This window comes from Xiphophorus maculatus, chromosome 14 (genome assembly GCF_002775205.1).
Source record: "Xiphophorus maculatus strain JP 163 A chromosome 14, X_maculatus-5.0-male, whole genome shotgun sequence".
NCBI lineage: Eukaryota > Metazoa > Chordata > Actinopteri > Cyprinodontiformes > Poeciliidae > Xiphophorus > Xiphophorus maculatus.
Window position 1 is genome coordinate 14062856 of NC_036456.1, and position 24948 is coordinate 14087803.

General features: G+C 40.2%; 1 protein-coding gene across 1 annotated transcript in view; it reads left to right on the forward strand.

Annotated features, from left to right (window-relative positions):
* Positions 1-23385, forward strand: part of LOC106700117 (glucosidase 2 subunit beta-like) — a 172095-nt gene extending 148710 nt beyond the window's left edge. Inside the window, exons 14-15 of the mRNA XM_023345949.1 lie at positions 17154-17253; positions 21383-23385. Coding sequence (XP_023201717.1) covers positions 17154-17253; positions 21383-21520 — 238 coding nt within the window. The 3' untranslated portion in view covers positions 21521-23385. The remainder of the gene's footprint in view (positions 1-17153; positions 17254-21382) is intronic.
* Positions 23386-24948: the final 1563 nt, after the last annotated feature.

Sequence of the window (24948 nt, forward strand, 5' to 3'; positions counted from 1 at the left end):
TCAACAACTTCCTGAGATGGCTGTTGTAACAATAACATCAGCAATAGTAATGATAATAGAGCAGGGGAAAATGCTTGCAATGCGACAAACACCATCCCAGTGTGACAGCGTCGTCCGTCTTCATGATGCCCTCTCTACACACCAACCTCTTCCCTAAAAAACAAGACACACTTGGTGAAATAAGTTGGTAAAATGCACACAACCGGACATAGTCCACCTGAAAAGACAGATAAATACACAACTACATTATTTGGCTAATGCTTCAATGGGGTGAAATCATTTGAAAGCAATGGCTCTTCTTGACTGAAAAATAGAGAATTTAGTCTGAAGAGGAAGAATATTTACCTGAGTATTTAATAATTTCACACTTGCAATTGTGATGCAGTCAGTGAAAGGTAAACAAAGAAATGCAGTAATGTCTTCTTCTCAGTTTCTCCAAAAGTAAACAGTCACCTTTCTTGACATTTTTTTCTAAACCTGCTGATAATTTTTGGAACAATTATTATTGAATATAATACTAATGAGAAGAAGAACAGCAATGATGATGATAATCATTTAAATTGTACTGTCAAAATTATTGACAGTAGTTTATGGAATTCACGTGTTGCAATCATTGGTGTATAAAATTTGCCACATTCCGACAGGACTCCGTAAGCACTGGAGGTGCATTGTTTGGGACAAATCTTGGTCCTTTAGTTAAAAAAATGAATGTAAATTAAAAAAATAATTTATAGATATTGCACCACCGGTTTTCAGAAGGTAAACACAAATGAAAAGTTTAAAGCCAGCCACTAACAAGAAGCAGAATAATACCCACAATAATCCAAAACGTCACTCGTTCTTTCAAGTTAGAAACAAGTTGCGGATATTACTTTCAGTTTTAATTCCCTATTTGTTAGATAAATAAAGGCAGCATCACTGCTTAGTATTTTACCCATTAAAGTTGGAAAATACAGGTTATTCTGGAAGAATGTTGTCAACATCCTGTAATTGTCGTTCAGCCCATTTCCTGTAAACAACCGCAAAACTACAGCAAAAAAAAACAAAACAAAAAAACAAACGTTGAGTATGCTAACAGTGTATCTGTATATAACAACCTTTCACCACCACCAGAAGTGTATTTGAAATATTAATGAAGATCCTTTCTAACTTAGCCCAAGGTAAGGCACATAGAAATAGCCACAGCTGCTGCAAATTGTTCTAAAAGCACAAAATAATTGTCTTTTGTTTGATCAGTAAATATGTAAGATGATAAAAAAAATACAAATTCAATTTATAAGTGACTTGTGTTTCTAGAGGAAACAAAACACACAAGAAAGCAGCATAAATATATGAAATTCAGAGGACAAAGAGATGATTTGAATCTAGCTGTGGAGGAGGATGGGATCAGTGGAGGGGTCATTAAATGAGTTTTTGTTTTGAGACTCGGGGGAAATCAGGTAGCCACGCATTTGGGGTCGGGGGGGTCGGCTTGTGTTGCCCAGCAAAGTTCAAGAAGCCCGACCTTCTATTGTGCAGGGGTCAAACTGCTTTACACTTGTGATTATTGGGAGCACACAAGGAGAAAAAAACAAACTGAAATACTGAAATTGTGTGGGTCCTGGCAACCAGCTTGCTTGTTCACCCTTCACCCTTGCAATCGGCGTGTTTGACAGTTCAAGCTTTGGATAAGCCCAAAATCCAAAGCTGAATGCATGCCAGAATAGAAAGGGCAGGGGGAGGGGGGAGTTATCCATATTTTATATTGTTGAGCATTGTTTACGTTTTACTATCATATATGTTTTGTGTCTCACAAAGTCTTGTAATGGGTTTTGGGTGGAGATTTTTTGGTAGTTCATTTGTTTCTGTAATGAAGAGATCTTCATTACTGGGACTATTTTACTGAAATCACTGTATTGCATTTTTAAAGTATTTTTGCACTTTATTAACAAGCACTTTATTTAGCACTGCACTTTAAGCATAGATTTGCACATCAGTAACAATTTGCACACAAGACGTTTTAATTGTATTTATTGAGTATTTTTAGACATTAGCATGTAGCCTTTTGTTCTGGGCTCTGCACAGCTGCTCCTCATTGACGAGTGAGGTGGTTGCCTGTGGAGGGAGGATAATTGTTACGCAGAGCAATGAGCTACTAGTGGGTAAAACTGAGCAAATGTGTTGTGCATAATCTGTTGGGTGTGGAGTGCTAGTGTAGAGTGACTCACCTGTCTTTTCTGTGTCCTCTCCAGGGTGTTTGGACAAATGCTGCCCCGGGGGTCCAGACACCATATATAGTCTCTGGGAGAGGCCATTGAAAAGTGTGTGGGGGGGGGAATTGTTTATGGGTTTTGTGGTGTTTCATCTGGTGTAATGATAAAACATAAAATATTTATAAAAAGTAAATAGAAATGTTTATATTTAGTAAAAGGTATTTTAATTAAATAACTGGATATTGATGAATTGAGATTCCCCTGTGAATTAAAGGTGGTTTGATCCGTCACAGCTGGGACTATTTAAGACTGCAGTTTTCACCTGTGAAGTTGTTGGTTGATGTGATGTGAAGAATAAAACAACTGCTGTTTTCCACCTGACTCTGCCTCAACGCTTCATCGTCACTGTAAAATCCTACCGCGAACGGCTACCTTGTTACAAGTGGTGTCAGAAGTGTGCCATTCATGCCACAGTGAGAAGATGATGACCAGAGGTGGTAAAAAGCTAGGCCAAGAGGGAGAGCCTGATGAAGGAGCTGGAGCTTCCTCTGAAATGGTGACCATGGCAGCGACCAACCCTGAAGATAAGTTGGAGGAACTGACAGTGTTGGTGAAAGCTATTATGCGGTCTCAAACGGCTAGAGACCTGAAGATTGATAAAGATTTTTCCCGCCAGGAGCAAAGGTGGAAAAGCATACAGCATCAATTTCAACAAATGCAGCTTCAAGTGCATGCTGTACTTGAAAGACCTGATGTATCAGAAGCACATGTTCAACCCACAACAGCTGAAGCACATGAAGAAGAATCAGATGGTGGTGATGTCCAGGTAGCTCATGGTTCCAGGTCCATAATTGAACCAAGATTTCTTCCCTTATCCACGGATGACGACATTGAGCATTTTCTGAAGACGTTCGAGAGGATGGCCCAGGTGTGTCGTTGGTCTAGAGATGAGTGGGCGGTCCGTCTTGTTCCTCTGCTGACAGGCAAGGCCCGCACAGCCTATGTTCTAATGGATATGGCTGACTCTGAGAACTATGACAACGTGAAAGAGGCAATTCTGGCAAAATATGAAATCACTGCTGACACTTATCGACGCCGCTTCAGATGCCTGAAGAGTGAACCAGGTGAGACGCCACGTGAACTTTATGTGCGATTGAAAGACTTGTTTTCAAGATGGATTAAACCTGATAAATCTACTGTGCAAGAAATATCTGAGCAGATAATTCTGGAGCAGTTTCTAAGAATGGTTAGTCCAGAGTTGGAGATCTGGATACGTGAGCGTGACCCGAAGACGGCAAAAGAAGCAGCTACTCTTGCGGAGGTCTTCACATCAGCCAGGAAGGGGAGCAAGAGCACCTATTTTGGCCGAGAGACTCACTATGCCCTATCAAGTAAGTCCACTGGGGGTGAACAGGGCTCTGGTCAAAGTCAGACTAGAAATGTTTCTAGTTCAAAGCAGTTCCCTTCCCAAAGACCTCCCAATGTTAAAAAGTCATTTCCCAAGTCTTCAGTCAAAGATATTAGATGTTACAACTGTAATAACTTTGGCCATACACAACACTTCTGCCCCACCCTTAAATCAAAGCCATCACTTTTGTGTTCAGTTCCAAGACCAGCTATTGAGGCTGTAGAAAAGAAAGTGTGCACTGTTTCTGTTCTAGTTAATGGGCAGAAAGAAGAAGCTTTGCTTGATTCTGGGTGCTTCCAGTCTCTAGTGCGTGCTAGCTTACTCTCAGAAGAAAAGCTAAGTGGGGTGGGGGTTAAAATAAGCTGTGTACATGGAGATGAACATGTCTACCCTAGTGCTGAGGTGTATTTGACAGTGGGAGGTCAAACATACCTGGTACAAGTAGCTGTAGTTCCCTCTTTGCCATACTCAGTTATACTTGGTAATGATATTCCCACTCTCTTTGACCTTATTCACCAGTCAGACTATGAACCACAAGTGCTTACCAACAGAGATGAAGGGGATTTATGTCCTATATCTGATACACCAGTAGAACCATTGAAACCTTGCAATGTAGTCACAAGAGCTCAAAGTTCAAAGGAGGTGTTGGAAGAGCTGCCCTTTTTTGGGGAGTCTCTGGAAACAAGGCTAGGAAAAACTAAAAAGTCAAAAGCTCAGAAAAGAAGGGAGAAATTCAAAGGCTCAGGTGATGAAGGGATAGAACAGTTGTCTAAGCCAAATAACTTGTTTGAGTTTGACATTCCCTCAGATTTGGGTGCACTACAGAGAGATGATCCTACTTTAAAACCTTGGTTTGAAAAAGTAACTGGATTGGGAGGAACTAATCAGCGCCGGTTAGACTTCCTGGAAGATGCGGTGTACATAATCAAAGGAGGTATTTTATATCAGAAGAAGGGACAGTGTGAAACATTAGCCCTTCCACAACAGTTCAGGCACAAAGTTATGGAGCTGGGCCACTCAATTCCGTGGGCAGGTCATATGGCTTTTCATAAAACGCTGAGTAGAATCAGTAGCCGGTTTGTTTGGCCAGGAATGTATACCCAGATTTCTAAATTTTGTAGTTCCTGTGAAAAATGTCAGTTGACTTCAGGCAGAGGAGTAGCACGAGCTCGGCTACAACCGCTGCCAATTATTGAAACACCTTTTGAAAGGCTCGGCATGGATATTGTGGGCCCATTAGAAAGGAGCTCGACAGGTTACCGTTATATATTGGTGATTTGTGACTATGCTACACGGTACCCTGAAGCTTTTCCTCTCAGATCCATTAAAGCCCGACATGTTGCTAATTGTCTCCTGCAGTTTTTCTCTAGAGTAGGAATACCAAGAGAAATTCTCACAGATTGTGGGACAAACTTTTTGTCCAAACTATTGCAGCAGGTTTATAAATTATTAGGAATTAAGGGACTTAAGACCACCCCTTACCACCCCCAAACGGACGGGCTAGTGGAAAGATATAATCAGACTCTCAAAAATATGCTGCGCAAGTTTGTCTCTGACACAGGTGCTGACTGGGACCAATGGCTGCCGTACCTGTTATTTGCTTACCGCGAGGTACCACAAGTGTCCACAGGTTTCTCACCCTTCGAACTATTGTATGGGCGTCAAGTGAGAGGTCCGCTGGATCTACTGAAGGACTGTTGGGAAGACGCTAAGCCAGAGGGGGAAAACATTGCAGCATACGTCATCAACATGAGAGAGCGTTTGCAGGAAATGGCATCTTTTGCACAGGACAACATGAAAGCAGCTCAACAACATCAAAAGACATGGTACGATCAGAAGGCCAGAGACAGAGTCTTCTTGCCAGGACAGAAGGTTCTGTTACTGCTTCCTACCAGCGACAACAAGCTGCTGACAAAATGGCATGGACCATATGAGATCACCAAACAAGTGAGTAAAGTGGTTTATGAACTGTACATGCCGGAAAGAGCTAAAAAGCATCAGACCTTTCATGTCAACTTGTTGAAAGAGTTCCACAGCCGACAGGAGCCTGTGCACCAGGAGTTATTTGTGAGAGCAGTTGAGGATGAGGAGGTGACTGAAAATTTTTTTCCAACAAGCATGTCAGACTGTGCTTTGGTTGACATTTCTCATCTGTCCCCTACTAAGCAGGACAAAATCAAACCTCTCTTGGATCCTCAGCTCTTTCAAGAAGTTCCAGGATTTACATCACTGGTTCAACACAAGATTCGGCTGAAAGAAGATGCACCGAGTCGTCAAAAGAGCTATCGCATACCAGAGCGGTTGGTTCCAGTACTGGAAAAAGAAATAAAGCTGATGCGGGATTTGGGTATAATTGAAGAGTCTAGTAGTGAGTGGTGCAGCCCGATTGTGTTGGTACCGAAGAAAGATGGCTCCCTGAGATTTTGCATAGATTTTAGATATTTAAATGCTGTGTCCAACTTTGACCCGTACCCGATGCCCAGGGTGGACGACCTACTGGAGAAAGTCGGTTCAGCAAGCTACATCACAACGCTGGATCTGTGCAAAGGATACTGGCAAGTGGCGTTGGCACCAGAGGCAAGAGAGCTGACCGCCTTTAAAACTCCTTTTGGTATGTACCAATTTAGAGTCATGCCATTTGGGCTGCAGGGTGCGCCAGCAACATTCCAACGTTTAATGGATCATGTACTGAGAGATGTTTCAGCATTTTCTGCAGCATATTTAGACGATGTTGTGGTGTATAGCCAGTCCTGGGAGGAGCATCTGATTCACCTGCAGGAGGTCCTACACCGCATCAGGCTGGCTGGACTGACGGTTAACCCAAAGAAGTGTAATGTAGCCCAGAGAGAGGTGGAGTACTTAGGTTTTGTCATTGGATTTGGGAAAATAAAGCCTCAAGTGGGGAAGATGGACGCAATCCATTCCTTCCCGGTTCCAACTACAAAGAAGAAGGTGAGAGGATTTCTTGGTTTGGTGGGCTGGTACCGGAAATTCATACCTTCTTTTGCCGAACGAGCAGCTGTACTGAACCATCTAACAAAGGGTGCAGCCCCCAACAAAGTGTGCTGGACAGAAGATTGTGATCGAGCCTTCAAAGATCTCAAGCAAGCGGTATGTACTCATCCTGTTTTGCACACACCAGACTTCACTAAGCCATTCATCTTACAAACAGATGCTTCGGGAGTGGGACTTGGAGCGGTCCTTCTACAAGAGGTGGACGGTGAAAGACGACCTGTGGTGTTTCTGAGTCGGAAGCTGCTTGACAGGGAGACACGATATTCAACAGTGGAAAAGGAGTGCTTGGCCATGAAGTGGGCTATTGAGGCCCTGAGGTATTATCTTTTGGGACGTCACTTTATTCTAGAGACGGACCATCGTGCCCTCCAGTGGTTGAGACGAATGAGGGATGCCAACGCCCGTATCGCTGGATGGTACTTGTCACTGCAGCCATTTGACTTCACAGTCCAGTACAAGCCAGGGAAGTCTAATGTGGTTGCTGACTGTTTATCCAGAGTGTCAGAGGACTGAGGTACTGTGCTTTTAAGAGAGGAGGGAGGAAATGTAATGAAGAGATCTTCATTACTGGGACTATTTTACTGAAATCACTGTATTGCATTTTTAAAGTATTTTTGCACTTTATTAACAAGCACTTTATTTAGCACTGCACTTTAAGCATAGATTTGCACATCAGTAACAATTTGCACACAAGACGTTTTAATTGTATTTATTGAGTATTTTTAGACATTAGCATGTAGCCTTTTGTTCTGGGCTCTGCACAGCTGCTCCTCATTGACGAGCGAGGTGGTTGCCTGTGGAGGGAGGATAATTGTTACGCAGAGCAATGAGCTACTAGTGGGTAAAACTGAGCAAATGTGTTGTGCATAATCTGTTGGGTGTGGAGTGCTAGTGTAGAGTGACTCACCTGTCTTTTCTGTGTCCTCTCCAGGGTGTTTGGACAAATGCTGCCCCGGGGGTCCAGACACCATATATAGTCTCTGGGAGAGGCCATTGAAAAGTGTGTGGGGGGGGGAATTGTTTATGGGTTTTGTGGTGTTTCATCTGGTGTAATGATAAAACATAAAATATTTATAAAAAGTAAATAGAAATGTTTATATTTAGTAAAAGGTATTTTAATTAAATAACTGGATATTGATGAATTGAGATTCCCCTGTGAATTAAAGGTGGTTTGATCCGTCACAGCTGGGACTATTTAAGACTGCAGTTTTCACCTGTGAAGTTGTTGGTTGTTGTGATGTGAAGAATAAAACAACTGCTGTTTTCCACCTGACTCTGCCTCAACGCTTCATCGTCACTGTAAAATCCTACCGCGAACGGCTACCTTGTTACAGTTTCCAATATATTTGGAATCTCACTTTTTTTGCATTAAGTATGCAACAGAGAGTCATTACCCATTTTTTCATCCCTATTCCATCATATAATGAATGATGGAATAGCAATTCATTTAAGCGATAAACAAATAGACAATTCAATTCCTCTTGGAGCATTTTGACCCTCTCAGGTAGAAAGATTTCCATATTAAGACTTTTTTTTCTGTCATGTTTGTCAGATTCTCTACAGTCAGCTCTGCTTTTGCTTGTTTTTCTATGATGTGACCCCCTGCCTGTTGCTTGAATTTGTTTACCTATATGTTTTAGATTGTTTTATCATCTGTACTTTATAATATTCTGACATTAAATCACCTTTTAACTATTTTACCAGGGTAAAATATGAATATAATAATACAAGAATATATTTATGAATTGGTGTGATCTTTCTATATGGGCTAAATTTGGTTTAATCCTTAAAATTCCTTCCACTCCCTGTAGTTCACAGCATAAGTGACAGCAGAAGATGAATTTGAAGGTAGTACATTCTCCATGCGCGAATGTATCTAATATAAGCTGTGTTTGTTTCACCCACTCAATTATTATATATTCCACTTTCCAGTGAGTCAGCCGATTTTAGTGGTGTTTGTTCAACTGTAACGTTTCATTGTCCTGTGGTTCATGAAAATTAGTATTCAGAGGTAGTTCACTTCATTGTCCAAAATAGACCATAATGCTTGCTAGCATCTTAACGCATGTTAATTCAGGTTAACCCCCATTATTATGATTATTATGATTTTCAAACTTGTTATAAATAGAAGTAGTGTTTAAAACAGAAAAACAGATTATCACAAACTACTTAGCGGGGCACAGCCAGAACTCCCTGGATGAACTACATTTTTGTGCTTAAACTGAGATCACCTTAGGACCCTTATCACTTTGCACTAAAGTACTAATTCCTTTCATAGGCGTTATAAACATTTATATAGGGTTTCAAGCTTAAAGTACTCACTTGCATATCTGATACCCACATCAATAGCTCAGACTCATATCAGCAAGTAGCACTTCAAGAGATAAACTTCTCTACAGAGAAACATCATTTATTGCATTTCAGTCTTATGTCAAAAGATTTCCCCAAAATCTTAAAGTCTAAAAAACAGACATGAAAATGTGAAAATCTTGGAAGAGAAAATTTACCAATAGGCAAGGTTTGCACAGAAATGGTTGAATACTGAAATTAAATGAATGTATGGGTTGAAGAGGCAGGTAATGAAATTATGTAATCAAATCAAGGAGGAAATAAAGACAAGAATCTTGAAAAAGAAACAAGTCCATGAGTGCTACAAGTGACTCCTGCAGGTTCATATCACTCAGTATTCAAACCCACAGATCTCCCTTGAACTGCCTTATTGAACAGTAGATTTTCAAACAGAAAACAGTGGAGCGGTGAGGTAGCCTAGCAACATTGAAACCACAGCGAATGGCTGTGTGTGCCCACTACGAAGGAGCTCGGCAGCTGAAATGACAGCGCAGAGCAACCCCAGAGAGAGTGGGATGTGCTGGCCACCATGAAAATACAAATAGGGAAGTGCTTTGTGGCCGACATCTGTCTGCTGTTTGCAAATCTGCTGCACGTAAAGATGTTTTTTTTTTTCCTCTCGCATTCACCGCCGCCTCACTTTAAAACCCAACCGCATTGGCACAACTGTGTTTTATTTTATCACTTTTATTTTGTCCTCTGTGTGGAAGATCCTCTGATTGTGAGAAAAAACTCCCAGGTGCTGAGAGAAACAGGTACATCGACGTGAGTGCCTCCAGGCTGTCGAAGTCCCTCGAGGGGCTTTAGTTTGAATGATCCAGCTGAGCAAATTTATTGGCATGAAAGCAGAGACTCCACTCTGTGACCATGGTAATATGGAAATATGCTCTTTTGATCAATAAGAGTCTATTTCTCGTGAGGACGGCTCAAAAGCCTGACATCTTTTTTTTAAAAGAGCGGCGCAGGAATGGGATTCTGACGGAAAAGATTTCAGATTCCGTCTTGTTTTCAGATTAATTACTGCGCGCTAGCAGTTTTCTGCAGCAGCTGCACATGAACTGTATAAACAGGAGATAAGTACGGCAGCTAATTATCTCTATTGGTGGCCATTTTACTGCAGTCACTAGGGAGCTGTAAGATTATAACTGTAAAACTGATCGAACACAAACAGGTTACAGATGAGCGCAACAGAAACAACAAAAAAAAACTAACTTTGACTCAGGCTGAATCAATGAATGACACTGAAAGAGCTCGTGGCAAAATAGCCTGGCTTGGAGTTCCAGCTATGGACTAAAAGTCCAATCATGGTATTTGTGTAATGATATTTTAAATATTTTAACAGCTAAAAGTATTTGTTTCTGCTCCTATCAATTATTTCTAATGCATCTGACAACTGTACTTGATGAATAATAACAGAAAGCAGCACAGTGTAGGAGCAACAGACTCTAGATAGCAGATGATAAATGATTCACAGTTCTTTAAATATTTTCTATATGTGTTACACAATGGATTTGCAGATATTTACATAGAGATAGATGGGGGTAGGGGGGTTTCTCTTTGAGCATCCAGCATTCTGTACATTTCTGTATATTAAAGTTAATCTTTTGAGGTTTATGAAAGTAGTTCAGCTCTATGTATTCTAGCTGAATTTAAAATAATCATTCCATCAGTAACAGAAACATTTCTTTCTTCTTGAATATTATTATTTTAGTTAGCAGTAAATTGCAGCGTGGACATATAGATAGTAAGACAAAGTGGGAAGAAAACAACAGAAGGAGCTTGGCAAATTCCTCATATCTATATATTCCTTATATATTTGAAGATAAATTGATGCAATCATCTTGCCATAACAATTTGGCCCCAGAATCTTACGCTTGACTATTTTTATTCCTGTTGAAACATCGACTATGTGGACATTTTGTTCACTTGCTGGCTAATATGTCCCAGTGAGATGGTTTGTATTATTCAGTCTAAACAAGATACAGGATGTATAGCATTAGACTAACTCTGTATAAATCTCCTATATGTTTGCTTTTTTTAAAAAACAAAAAAAGAACTCTTATCTAAGCGATTGCAGTTCCTGTTCATTTCACACCGGTCCTTTAATTGTTTTGATAGCTATTTGAAAAACATGATTTATTTATTTTATTTTTTTTTTTACTTTTTTTTTCCCCCACCCTCATCTTAACCTTCGGAGCAGTGACACCTCGACTGGAACAAGTGCATAATTGCACATTTAAGTGCTCTACTTAATGTGCTCATTTTCAAGCTGTCAAGGTCATTCGCTGGAGTGCCATTAGCGGAGAGAGAGGCCCTCTCTACCTGGAAACATGGCGGCCTCTTAGTGCCCAGTGCTTTCGAGGAGGATCGTGCCACGATGCAGCCAGAAGCCTCTCCGTTCATTCACGGTTGCAGGGAAATGTTCGGCCTACATACAGAGCTTCCGGTCCCTAATGTGTTTATGATATATGGCCCTCTTTCCTGACGGCCCACACAATATCTGGTAATCAAGCCAGATTGGTAATGACTCTCGCGTGTGTTAGAGCGGAGGGCAGGGGGAGCTGACTCTGTGAACCCCTGATGGCCTTTCTGCTGGGTTTTCATGGCAACAGCTCGGTCTTTAATGAGGCACAAGTGAACTGTTAGCAGAATGCTGATTTTTGGGGTCGACATCAGTCCCTGCTCAATGTCTGTCATGAGGTCCTGATGAAATGTACATCCTTAGCTTTTTTTATTTTCCCCCTCTCCCTTTTTTTTCTATCACCACATGAAATTGCTTTGGCCTCGAAAGTGAAAGAAAATGTGCCATCGATGTTTTTATAGCAACCGTGTGGGTCAGGGTGATGTACATGAGAGAAATACTTGAGAGGTTGTTGTGAAAAACAAAACCTTTAACCTGTTTTCCGAACATATACCTGGCAGAACTACTGCAAGTGCAGTACATTTATTTGGACGCCATTATACAGTTCTCTACTGTATTGTTCAGAAAAGTGTAAAGGTAGAGAAATAACAATCATAAATGCAGTGTTTGTGAATCTGAAAAAGAAAAAAAAGCCCTGGCTGCATGTGCCCTTCATGTGTTCCTGTGCGTATGAATTATTCATGAAGGTGCTGGGCACAGTGGGCGGCAGGAGGGCGAGAGCAGCATCGGCGCCTGGCAGAGTAATGACATCGCCCGGGCTCGTCTCAGAGCGCCACTCTCTGATTGGTGACCCGACAAGAGTGGCAGAGATTAGCAGTCCTCTGCACCGCTGGGCTACGCGAACGGGCGTTTTGTGGGGGGAGGCGAGAGGGGTGCAAGTTGGCTCGTTGAAATCATCCAGCAGCTCTAAAGTGACTCTCTCTACCTTACAGAACATTGCCGTGTCTCATGTTGTAAATGATTAGCACATTAGCAGCCTAGTGAGCAGACTAACCTGCTGCACCAGACCCCTTGTTAGAGCAGTGAAAAGCATAGCTGTGAGGCCTAATTTATGGCAGCGCTGGCTAATGAGCGGATGCTATGGTGGGAAGGTGAAAGGAAGGAGCTTAGACTTTACACAGCCTAAAGAAGGTTTACATTACGTTTCAGGAGCTGCTACTGGAGAACAGTTGTCTGAGTATACTTAATTCAATCAGTTTCTTTTTTTTGTGCATATCCAATTAAATATTGGATGTGTACGCCAGTCTTCTTTGTTATGGGTAGCATGGGGCAGACAGTCTCTCGCGACTCAGTGAATCATACAGCATCAACTCACTACCCTTAAGGATCTGGAGGCTGTTAAGGGGGCTTGCTGAAGTTCTAACTGAGTATCAGAATTGGGAAGAAAAGGGACTTTGAATGTGGCATGGTTGTTGATGTGAGAAAGGGCTGGTATTACGGAGTATTACAGAAACTGCTGATCTACTGGGATTTTCACACATGTATATTTTCACAAATATCCAATTAGCAGCAGTTGGGTTAATGGAAATGCCCTGTTGATCTCAAAGGTCAGAGGAGAACGGGCAGACTTGTTTGTGATAATAGAAATGATTCAGTAGCTCATTACAACCAATGTATGCAGAATACCTTCACTGTACACACTCTGAAGTCAAACCTTGAAGCCGATATCATGCAGAACAACAAATAATGCCTTGCTAGTCTGCTAAGAACACAAAACTGTGGCTACGGTTCACACAGTCTTGCAACAATTACTCAATAACAGATTCGAAAAAAGTTGTCCTGTCCAATGAGTTTGATTTCAGCTGCAACATTCAAATCGTCAAAGTTTGGCATAACAACATAAAAGCATGGATCCACCCTGCATTGTATCAATGGTTCAAACTGGTGCTGGCACTGCAATTGTTAAGGGCAGGTGTATTCAACTCCAGCACTTTAAATATGTCTCTTTTTATGTTGTTTTGATGTGTTTTGAGACAATTGTGAACGTTAAAACAATGCAAATTGTAATACTTAAATCAAACTGGGTAGAAACTCGACATCTGAAGTATAATTTCTTTTATTGAAGGCAGTACATACCCAAGCGTATGTAATGTCGGTGCTTTTCTCTGTCTGAAGAAACAAGCTTCAGTGAGTTTGCATCAGCTTAACAAACATACCAGACATTACTGAAGGCAAATGAGCAGTTTTATGCTGGGTTCATTTGAGGCCACCATTATGTTTGCTTCTTCTTCGACTTCTGCTCCTCGTCTTTTTCTCAAGCAAACACCCGGAGACTAAAATCCCACAAACATCAACACAAGCAGAAATTTTGCCCCAGTTTCCCCCCCGCGCCTGCCTCCCTCCCTCCTCAGCATCTTCAGGGTGTTTTAACACCAGAGCGGGTTTGTCCAAACGATAATTGCTTCTGAAAGGTTGATTTGTGGCTGTAGCAGAGGGGGCAGCTCTCCTTTCAGCGTTGAGCGAGATTAGCAGTGGATCTTCAGGACTTATCACTCGAGGCATTCGGATTAGCGCAACGATGAAGTTTAAAACAGAATCAGTGGTCACCACGGCGTTTTAAAGGAAGCGAGAGAAGCTTAAATCAGCTCAAGCTAATAGTAGAAGAAGAGGAGCTAATCAGCTTTTTTAAATGGTAATTACCCTTCATCGGGATTAGACTATTTCATTTTTTTTTTTGTTCTAAATCAGTGTTTAGACATTAAAAACCAAAAAAAAATTTATGAGACCTTTCACTTATAAACAGTATTTATCAGGATTCATATATTCCATCATTTATTAATTTAACCCTGGAGGTAATACTGCATGTACAACAAATTTAATGTTGTGATTTAATCAAAAACTCCATCTGCTTTTGTCAATCGAAATCACACCTTAGTAATTCAGAGGAAAACTAAATGAGATTGGCTGCTTAATGTGTGTAGTTAGATACATCGGAGGTCCCCAGTGGTCCTGTTTTTACTCAATGTATGGATAGTAGGTTTAGCTGGTTGGATGTGATTCCTATTACAGGTTTAACTTTGATGGACGGTGCATTTCATGGCATTAAGGAAGGGCAGGTAACAGACTGAATCTCCATCCAGATGTCTGTAAATAAGATTCTCTGTGTTTTACACGCCAAACGGTGAGTTTCTTTACTATTTGGCGTCAGTTAATTGTTAAAACGGAAGCCTGCATTTTGTAGCCTGCTTCTTTTTCCACATTGTGAATGGACTAGAACAAGTTCCCCCTACCCAGTCTACAAAAACATGAAAAAATGTACATTTTCAAAAAAAAATTCCAACCTGTTGTCTAATTTGTGTTTTTCCTATATTTCTTTTTTTATCTTTCTTCCTTCTCTCTCTTTCTCCATTCCTTCTATCTCTCTGATCAAATGTCTTATATAAATGCAAAATGAACTGCCAGGTATTACATTATTAGCTGAAACACAGTGAAGGAAGCCTGAAAGAGATGAATTCCTCAGCGGCACTGGCTATCCTTTTGTCGACTGAAACTGAAGTCGTTCATCTGGCATTTTATGGAGCACCGACAAAATGTTGTCCTTGCCCTTCATTCCGATAGAGATGTTTGGTATTAAGTGAGGTGACCGGTTTGGGTGGGATGGATGAGTCCCTGCAGACATGGGTGCAAATGAGAACATTCAGATGTTAAACCGGATGAGTTAAGGAATCTGATCCTGCTGCTACAAGTGCAGGCAAGCATGACTTGTGTCAGGGATGCAGCTTAGAGCCAAACTGTGACAAATTGGATGAGAAAATGAAGTTGTCACTGAACCCAGGGGGTCCATTGTGCAAAGCCGGGGTGGGGGGTTACATGGTCTGACAGCAGGTCAGACTAACACCTATTGATGATGGGCACCCTAATCTTATCCAATTAAGCAATAAGACCCCATGTATTCTTGTGTTGATGGTGTTAATAACTAGTAGAGAAAAAAAACAACTGCAGACTGACTTTAGAAAATGGCCTGCCAATACCAAGCCTGGGTAGGTATTATTACAGGAAATGATCTGTCAATAACTTCCCATCTCATGAGTCCAAAAGACTGGTGTGTTGGCCACATCCCAGCGATAACTCATCTCCTAATTGACAGCGTCTGCGCTTCCTCCTGGGGCACACAAGGGCCGGCAGAGCGAGAGCAGAGGCGAATGGAGGAACGGCAGCGAAGCTCGGGAACGGTTGTACGAGGAGGTGATGCACAAGAGATCGCCAGTCAACCAGCCTGAAAAACTGGAGCGCCGGAGCTTTCTGCACTCATCTTGACAGCAATCCATTTTAAAGCATCCCGATGCTAACAGGGTGCTAAAACCCAATCAGACATGCTGAAAGGGAAGAAAAGGCGAGGCACTCGGACCACGCCGGCGTCCACTCGTGTGAGCAGTTCACCTCTGACTGACCCGCTCAGGCTTTTTAAATAAGCTTTGCGCATCGTGAAGAGCACTACAAGTACGTTGAAAACCCCAAAGACAGCTGTGGGTCTGTAAAAGCTAAGGAGTGTTTTTTATTCCTTTTTTTTTCTGAAAGAGGACATCATGTTTGGACTCATCAAGGTCAAATGAGTAGCAAATGATATTTCTGAAATCTTCCTAGATACAACTCAATAAAATCTGATAATGTCAGATATCAGCTTGAGCAAAATACTCACAGTAAGCCAATGGTATACAGAGCCATGCAAATGCAATAAGCTATGAGCTTTACAGTATTTTACTGAGATTGTATGTAATATCAAAGCAAAAGAAAAAAATATATATATGTACTTTTTTTTTAGCTTTTTACATTTTTTAAAAACATGCAGCTTCAGATGAGTGTGGTGTGCCTTTTTATTCAGTCTGTAAAATATTTTTATGACCATCAATAAAACAAGTAAAGTCATAATAGTTTGTAAAATAAAGCAAATTGCCATTCCTAATATTAAAATCCCTGCCTTATTTCATCGTGGAAGGGTCAGTGGAGGCATGTAGATCAGCTGTTGCAGCCTTGCGAAAGAACTGGCAACAGTGTGGACGGCACTTACGCAAATGAACAGTAAATTATTCTAATATTTTCTTATAGCTCCTTATCCCAACGATTAATTTGCGGCTGGAAAAAGACGCAAGAGAGTCAGACAAAGATTGATCTCATTCTTTGTGCTCTGCCATCACTATTTCAGATAAAAAGTAGTCACTAGAGTTGAAATTGAGATTAGCGCAAAAAAAAAAAAAGTGTCTTACCAAAACTAAATCAGCCAAACTGGCTGCAATTGTTACCTTAATTAAGATATTGAGGCTTAGCAGCAGATCAGAGAAAGTCAGAAAACATAATGAAAGTGCATATGTCGACGCAACGTTGGACTGCTTTCACTGGCACCCTGGTTTGGTTTCCGTTCTTCCCTTGAAATATTTGGTGAGAATATAATTAGCTAGCGATGGGCAGACACACTCATCCGAGACTGGTATCGACGTGTTCCTCCTGTGTGCTGTTGCGCGCCGTTCTAGCTCTGACAAAACAGTAATTAATATTTTCTCTCCATTGTTGAGCAAGAGAGGACGTTTGAGTAACAGTGCCAAAGAAGTGCACTGCCAAGCTCGCCATCTTGCCAGTTTTTTTGTTGTTGTTGTTTTTATTATTTTAGCTGAAAGACAAGTGTTTTTCCATGTGCCAACCGAGTGATGTTTAAAGAAAAAAAAGACTCACTTTGTCTCAAATGTTTTTTAAAGACCACAGTAAAAGTCAGAAAAGATGCCCTAATAGGTTGTTTTTTTTCTATCTGTTTTTCTTTCACTTTTTGCTCCAGGCTGTGGGGAATGTGGGCAGGACCAGCAAAGAACCACTACAGTCAGATGGTGTATGAGAACGGAGAGCCGTGCTGGCAAGGAGGATCTCGCACTACCTCTGTAAGTAAAGATCAACATGCAGCCCTGGCAAGCACACACACACTCAGACCTGTCGCAATCAAACTTTATGCGCTGCATTACCTCTGTTAATGTCAATCCCTGGGACTTTTGGGTCATGCTTCGTTCACACGCTCTCTTATTTATCTGCTTACTCATTAACTGGGACACAAATTTTATTAGATAAAACAATTAAATAGGTCACTAAAGTTCTCAGACATTTGGCTCAGAGATCCAAATGTAGTTGAGGAAATCACTTTTGACAAGTTGCTTTTAAACAGGTCAAACAATTTACAGAAACGCATAACAAGCTTTGGAGTTTATTTGTAATAAATCTGAACTTAAACTTGAGCAATAAAATTACTTTTCATGTCTTAACGAATAAAGCGAGAGGCCAATGTGAACATTAAAATAGCTGAGGTAAAATGTATCAATGCCTGAGACTGTTGTATTAGTTAAGCTTTTCACAAACTGTACCAAAAAAAATAAAAAAATCTTACCAAGCTCCTGATATTAAAAATTTACTGTCCAAAAAGCAGAAATGGCAGGGCACTTACACACACCTCCAAATTGTGCATATGGTGATCTGAGATAGGGAAGTGCTGAGTAAACTAGGTGGTACACGACATTCAAAAGAAGCTGTAGCATCATATTCAGTGATGCGACAAAGGAAGCGGAAAATACAAAAGCATGGAATAGTTCATACAGTTGCAGCAAAAATGATAAAGAACAACTTCAAGCTCTGGAGCCTTTATCCAGAAAGTGATTATATGCCTGCCTGGAAGCCTTAAAGAGAGTTTTTGTAAATTATGGGAAAATATTGAGGTTCAGATGTGGCTCTTTAGCAATGGCATTTTGATCGGAGTACCAAGAAGGATGGTGGGGGGGGAAATATGTGAGCACTTACCTTCACATAGAATACGTTTTTCCAAGCTTGCTGTTATCCAGCGATAAGAATATAGTTTGATCTTAATCTGGAGTTTTTATGGCTTACCTAAATTTATCATATCTAGCCAGCATTCTCAAGAAACAAATCAGAATAAATGTTAAATAATTAAATGTAGTAAAAAATAAAAATAAAAAAAACACCTCAGCTCAATTCTAAAAATGTCAATCTGCCCAGATAATAGTCCTCTGCAATTAAGGGTTTTTATTTACTACCACTGTAGAGAACATCAGGTTTTATAACACATTCTGTACATTTTTTATCTTCTGTTTGAAGAGAGCCTATTCTTTCCTGATCCGATTCCAATTTTCCCTTTTAAAAATTTGTGCTACAATCACATTTTCTACTTTATATCATGATTATCCCAAATTTCCACCACCCATAAAAGCTTTATCTGCTCTGACTGGTCATTGTGTTTGTCAGAAATGGCAGTGTACATATAGATTTTTATTTTATTTCATTTTATTTTTTGTTTAAAGGGAGGCCAAACAAGCTGCTATGAAGATGTTCCGCAGCAGCATAACATGTTATGGTGTTAATATCATCGCGATCGAAAGAGATTTTCTTCAGAAGCATTTTCTTCAGAACAAAACATGAACCAGGGTCAGATTTTGAATTTGTTTTAATGAGGGAAACTGGAAGTGAAGAATCCTGCTTCAACCACAGAGGTGAAAAAAGTTCTGTAATAAATGTTGCAAGGCTAAATCCCCTTTAAACATGAACACACTTGAATTAACAATGCAAATGGGACATGAACTGTAGGAGATAGCTAAACAGAACAATGACATGAACCTCATAACAGCACATTAATAAAGGGCAATTAGGAGATTTCTCTGCTTTCTACAAGGGTCTTGCTGAAAATCCAACAATTAGCTCTTCATCAACCATTTGAAAGGTTAACATTTTCATGCCGTGGCCTCCCCAAAATCAGCTTTTTTTGCTAATACCGAATGATAAAAACAAACCAATTGGCCTCCTGTTTGTCGCCAAACATATATTTTTTTTATGATCAGTGGTCCTCCGTTTGCATCCTCGACTCATACATCATCTTCATTTTTCCCACAAACACTCTTACAGTCGCTTTTACTATACCCATTTACATGTTCTCTTTTTTTTTTGCCAGAATTTGATCAATTAAATATGTAGCACGTTTAATACTCTCTGCTTCTGTTTCTCCCTTGCCCCCTCTTCAGATCAGATCCCAGTGAACGTCGTTTGTAAATGTATGTACTCTAACCTTCCAGGGGCCCCCTTTGAAAAGACTAAATTGAATTCCTTTGATGCGACCCCCTAACCGTGTGCAGGCAGCATAGATGAAGACTCGTCAGAACTTGACGCTCATTATATCTGAAATGTCGAAAGTTAGCCTTGGATGGTGCTCCCTCTCTCTCACTCGGATGAAGTAACACTTTCTTTTTTGCACCTAAGTGGGGACCAGTGATGTATTGTTTTACTTGGGGTAATCCAAATTCAAGCACTGTGCAGTTAATCTTACCAGGTCTGTGGGGAAGGAGGGAAGTCAACTGTTTAATTTATTAATTAAATTCTCAGGCCGGAGCTGTAACACGTGAGCACTGACTACAACAACTGCAGCTTGGTAACCAGCTGCTCTCACTGTGTGAAAAATTGGGCCAGCGTACGTTTGTTCTTGACGCTCATTATAGCCAAAATAATTTATAGACATCCTCGTGTCACAAAATCAGATGACTATATTCAAAAGAAGTAGCCGGTTGCTTTTCTTTGCCATTTGAAATTATAACATACAAATTTGATCAATACAAAACAGTAAAGTCACAATCAAAAAGGTGTGGTGATAAATTATTTAGCTGCAATATTAGTTTAGTCAACCAGTTTGATAAAAAAACAAAACAAAAAAACATTTGTCGTCTTCGCTAAATGAGCTAATAGGTAATGCATTTTTCTGTTCTTAAAATTTTGCATTTTCTGTCTTTTTCCATCAACACCATAATCACTACATACAGTATATACATAATTATTGGCTATGCTAATTCTACCCTTTAGCATGGCATGCTAAACTTAGCATGCTAAAGCTAGAATTAGTTCTATTGTACTGAAATTCAATCACCTGTATTTTTAGTTTAAGTTTAGATGAAATCTGTGAATAAGCAAGATCCCCTCTAAAAATGCTTGGAAATATTTAATTGGTTTAATAGCGTTAGGGGTTATTTGAAAAGGAAACATATTTGAGCAATAAGTCAGGAATAATCTCAAGATCGGTAATTCTGACAAGTTATGATGATTTCATCATCATCATGATTTTTACTCTTAATGGAGCTGCCTAGGGCAATGTTTAATACTCTCCTACATATAAATACTTATGAATCATAGTGACAACTAAGCATCTCACAGATGTTTGTTAGTCAAACCATATGTTTTGAATCAATGTTGTTGTTGTTAAGTGTTTATGTTCGATTGTTTATGACAAGTAAAGCAAACAGTGGAACTAAAACGTCTGTTTTTCCCAAAAAACCTTAATTTGAATATTGTTTCGTATGTCTGAGTCAGACCTCACATAAATTATGCACACAAGAAAGCATTTTGCCTAACCAGGCACAACAAAAACATTTAACATTTCTGTTGAACTAGATTCAAGGTGACATAAAGGGGAAAAAAGGTTTGTTTTCGTTTTTATCCAAGAACTGAACAAAACTGAACCACCAGCATGGTAATATCTGTCTGGTTCTTGCCTCAAATGATTGTTGTTAAACAAAGGGAAGTGTCTGCTGAAGATTCAGGATGATATGAGGGCTCCCTAAACAAACGGTAAAAAAAATAATATAAGTCTTTCTTTGCTGTCTTGTGAAAGAGGTGAAACCGTTGGACCCACGGCGACTGTAATCACGTCATTTCCAGATCTGTTTGCTTGTGTGAAGACAGCAGTGATATTCCATTATCCCACAGCGTCCCCAAAGTACAGAGACAGCAGGAAGATGCACTCATGTTGGTTGCAGGCACTGGAACTGCCAACATGCACTGTGAATATGTGAAATGCCCTGAAAGTCTTATTTGTTTCCACCTTTTCCTAGCAGAATCGCAGAAGCAGGCAGCCGAGCATCTTCAGTCGGCTCACTTTGTGCGTTAAAACCGTTAAAAGGCTCCCGACTCGAGGAACAGCAGCTCTCGTCCTCACTTCACCTCGGATTCTCCTCCTCTGTGCTTTTCTAGGTCACTATGACATGCGGAACGGAGACAGCCCTGCGATCGGTGAAGGAACCCAGCAAATGCCAGTACATCATGGATTTTGAGACTCCGGTGGCCTGTCAGCCGGTGCTGAAGCAGAGGGGCGTGCACAGCGAACTGTGACCTCCCCTTCCCTTTGCCGCCTTAGCCTGGAATAACTTGGACCCCTGCCCTTGTTGGCTTGCCCACAGTGACAGGCCGGGGTCCTGAGGGTCCCCTCTGACATCTGTGTTGTCAGAACGTATATACTTCCAAGCAAGTTTGACTGAGGTCAGAAAGTATTTTTTTGTAATGATGTTCCATGAACACTTTCTGTGGTTTGCATAGACTTACTTTGCTATTTTATATCCATTCTGTGCTTCCATATAGCGATTACTGACACATTTCTGAGACGGGAACGTTTGTGAAATAGCTTGGTTTCATTACAAAACAGAGCAATATTACAATAAATGATTTCATAAAGTCGGGCCAGTTAGGTTACTATTGTTGCGAATCTAAGCGCTACTTTCGATGGTGGCTTTGTCATTCTTCTTGATTGTAGGGTTCGCTTTATTATAGCCATTATCTAATATCAGAAGAAGAAATATTGCTATATCCTCATACATGTATAAATAAAATAGTTATATTTAAAAAATCACCAAAAAGACCAAAAAGCAAAAAAAAAGAGCGATAATCAGCAGACAGATTGTTAATGTCAAGAGTTCAGTTTTTCTTTTCCCCGACTGAAATTTGTAGGATTTCCAGTCACTTTTAGTCAGTTTTAAAGTATCAATGCCAAAGTTTATGTTGAATCAGATGGGATGGCTGGATTGTAAATGTTACATGTTTGGACAGGCGGCTAGTGGATCATTTTAGCTCCAACTTTGGTTTGTGTAATTCTGTTACAAAAAGCCTCATCTTGGGCATGTTGACATTGCTGTCCTGGGGGGGTTTTTTTAGAGTCCGATAAATTGTGCAATGAACTTTTTTTTTTCTGACAACTCCAGTTGGATGTGACGACAGTGTTCACCAAACATCCAGAGCAACCATGCCCTTCAGGTTAGACTGATGACACATTGATTTAGGCCAGATCTCTTAATATTAAAAATGAAAGAAACTGTTTAATTCAACATTAATTTAAAGTACCTCTGTGTCAAGAGCTAATGAATCTGGTTTATTTAGCAGTAAACATGAATTTTTCGTCTTCAGAGGAACAAATATGTAAATCTGAGCCTCTGTGACCGTTACATATTTACATTTTAGCCTGAGATCCAGCAGGGAAGGTCAGAAAGTATTCAGGAACGCACAAAAACTTCTCAGTATGTCCATCAGATGGTAAAGTGTTGCAGCACTTTCCACTTACACTTGAGAGATGAAATATTTGTAACTGTATATTATAGAAAGTGATTACGTTACACATAGCTGCTGTATTAAAGTTTCATTTCTAAACAGTTTTGTCCTTTTTCCATCTAATTTAAAATAATTTCACAGGGAGTTTTGAGTAGCTTACTTGTGCGTTTTCTGGAAATGTTACATGACACTGTACAAACCAAGGCCCATAAAAAACTTGATGTGGAAGAACTTGACTGGTAGGCTCATAGTCCTGACTCCAATCCAACAAAACACTTTTAGCATAAGATAGAGCAAAGCCTGTGAGACAGGCAAACTCATCCAACACTGTCTGAGTTCACATGAGGTTCCTACAAAAATGGTCAAAAGTTTGTGTAGCCACTCGCCTTTGGGGAAGCATTCCTCAGAGAGCTGACCGTGTCATGGGGCAAAGCAGGTGTTGGATATATTGACTTCTGGGTTTCTCAAATGGACCTTTCACCTCTGCATCCAAATATTGGATAAATGGAAGAGAATTCGTCACTAGTGGTGAATAAATTCTGAATAATCTGGCATCTAAACCTGAGTGTGTGTGAATGTTTTTGAGAGTATTTTCACATTGTACTCCTTCTCATGTTTTAAATAACTAATCCCCCATTATTGCACTGCTTTGATGGCACTTAGATAAGGTCACAATGCCAAAGCTTGGGGTAGGAAAACCTTGCTTTTAATTTTGCACTATCGCTAAGATGTAGAATTATGTAAAGACACGACTTTGAGATGCCTGATCATTTTATTTATTTAATTTGTTTCATCCACTTTTCTCACTACACTGTGTTGGACGTTATGATGTCATAAGGTAGCTATACAGAGTTCAAAGATGAATTTTAAAAAACCTTCAGAAAAATCGGGAAAACTATTTATCAAGACCATTTCAAAAGGTAAGAAAAATCTTCAGTTTAGTTGGAAAATTAAAGCAACGAGGGGTTGCAGTTTCCTGCACCCTCATGCTATGTTAATATGCAATCTTAAAAGTCTTCTGCAATATTTGCAGACTTTCAGTTCTTATTCTACACTGAATTTAACAGCTATTGATTTTCCAACATCCTTGCAGGCCAAGCAGTCTGCCTCTTCCCCGGCCTGCTGTCTGTGACGTTATGTAACAGATTGTAGGGGTTTCTGCAGCAGAGCCCTCTGCTTATTAAGGGGGAGCTAAATCAGCTGTCAGGTTTCCAATAGTCTGCCTGATATATTCCTGGCCTGCTGGGGCAGCTGGGTGGCTGTTTGCCTGCTAGCAATGCAATAGCCCGAGGCCCTGCAGCTCAGGAACTGCTGCTTTTTATTTATCTGGCCTCGGCTCTCATCCACATGCTCTGTTTGATGGCGAGCCTAACCATTTGCCTTCACCTTCGATTTTCCAGAATAATAATGGCCCGTTTTGTTCAGGGAGCCGGCCAAATTGGATTTACCGCATTGCTCCCGAAGCTTTCAAAAATGATATTGAGTTATGCAGAAAATGCAAAAGATGGTGAAGGGATCAGAGATCAGATGTAAAGTGGAACAAAGGAACAAACTGGAAGTTACGCAAAATCTTTTCAATCATATTTATGGATAAAATGTTGTAATTACAATAGGTTTGCAGTTTTGAAATGAACCCTGGATAAATAAAATTAAAAAAAGCTAAATAACTGGGAAATTTTTTTTGGATCCCTGTACAAAGCAGCATTTGAGGTAAAGCAGATAAAAACATGAAAACACTGAAACACTGCCCTTCACTTTGGGCCAGACTTTATAGGGGCCCCAAATTTTGGGTTCCCCAAAACTTTAGGATGTTTTTGTAATGAACGCATGTTTTCAAGCATTGCACCTCATATGAAACTCATAGGTCCTTTAATATATGGTGTGAAGTTCTAACATTTTTCCATGTTTATTAATTTAGACAATGCTCAAATATTTGAAAATTCTGAAGTTATTTTACATCTTCTTGGCACCAACATGGAGCCATCTCACATGGGGCATTATAAACCACCAGGGTAGGGGGGAGGTTTGGAGTTAGGATTAAAATTAGGGCTGAAATTAGGGTTAGATTGGGAACCCTCAGAGCTAGCGGACCCATGCCTCTGCTTACATTCAAAACATAACCCTATTAAATTGTCCCAATTAAAGTTCATAACTAAACTAATCCTTGTTTAGTCAAACATCAGAGATTATGCCTCCACATTAACTCTGATTGAGCTTGAGTG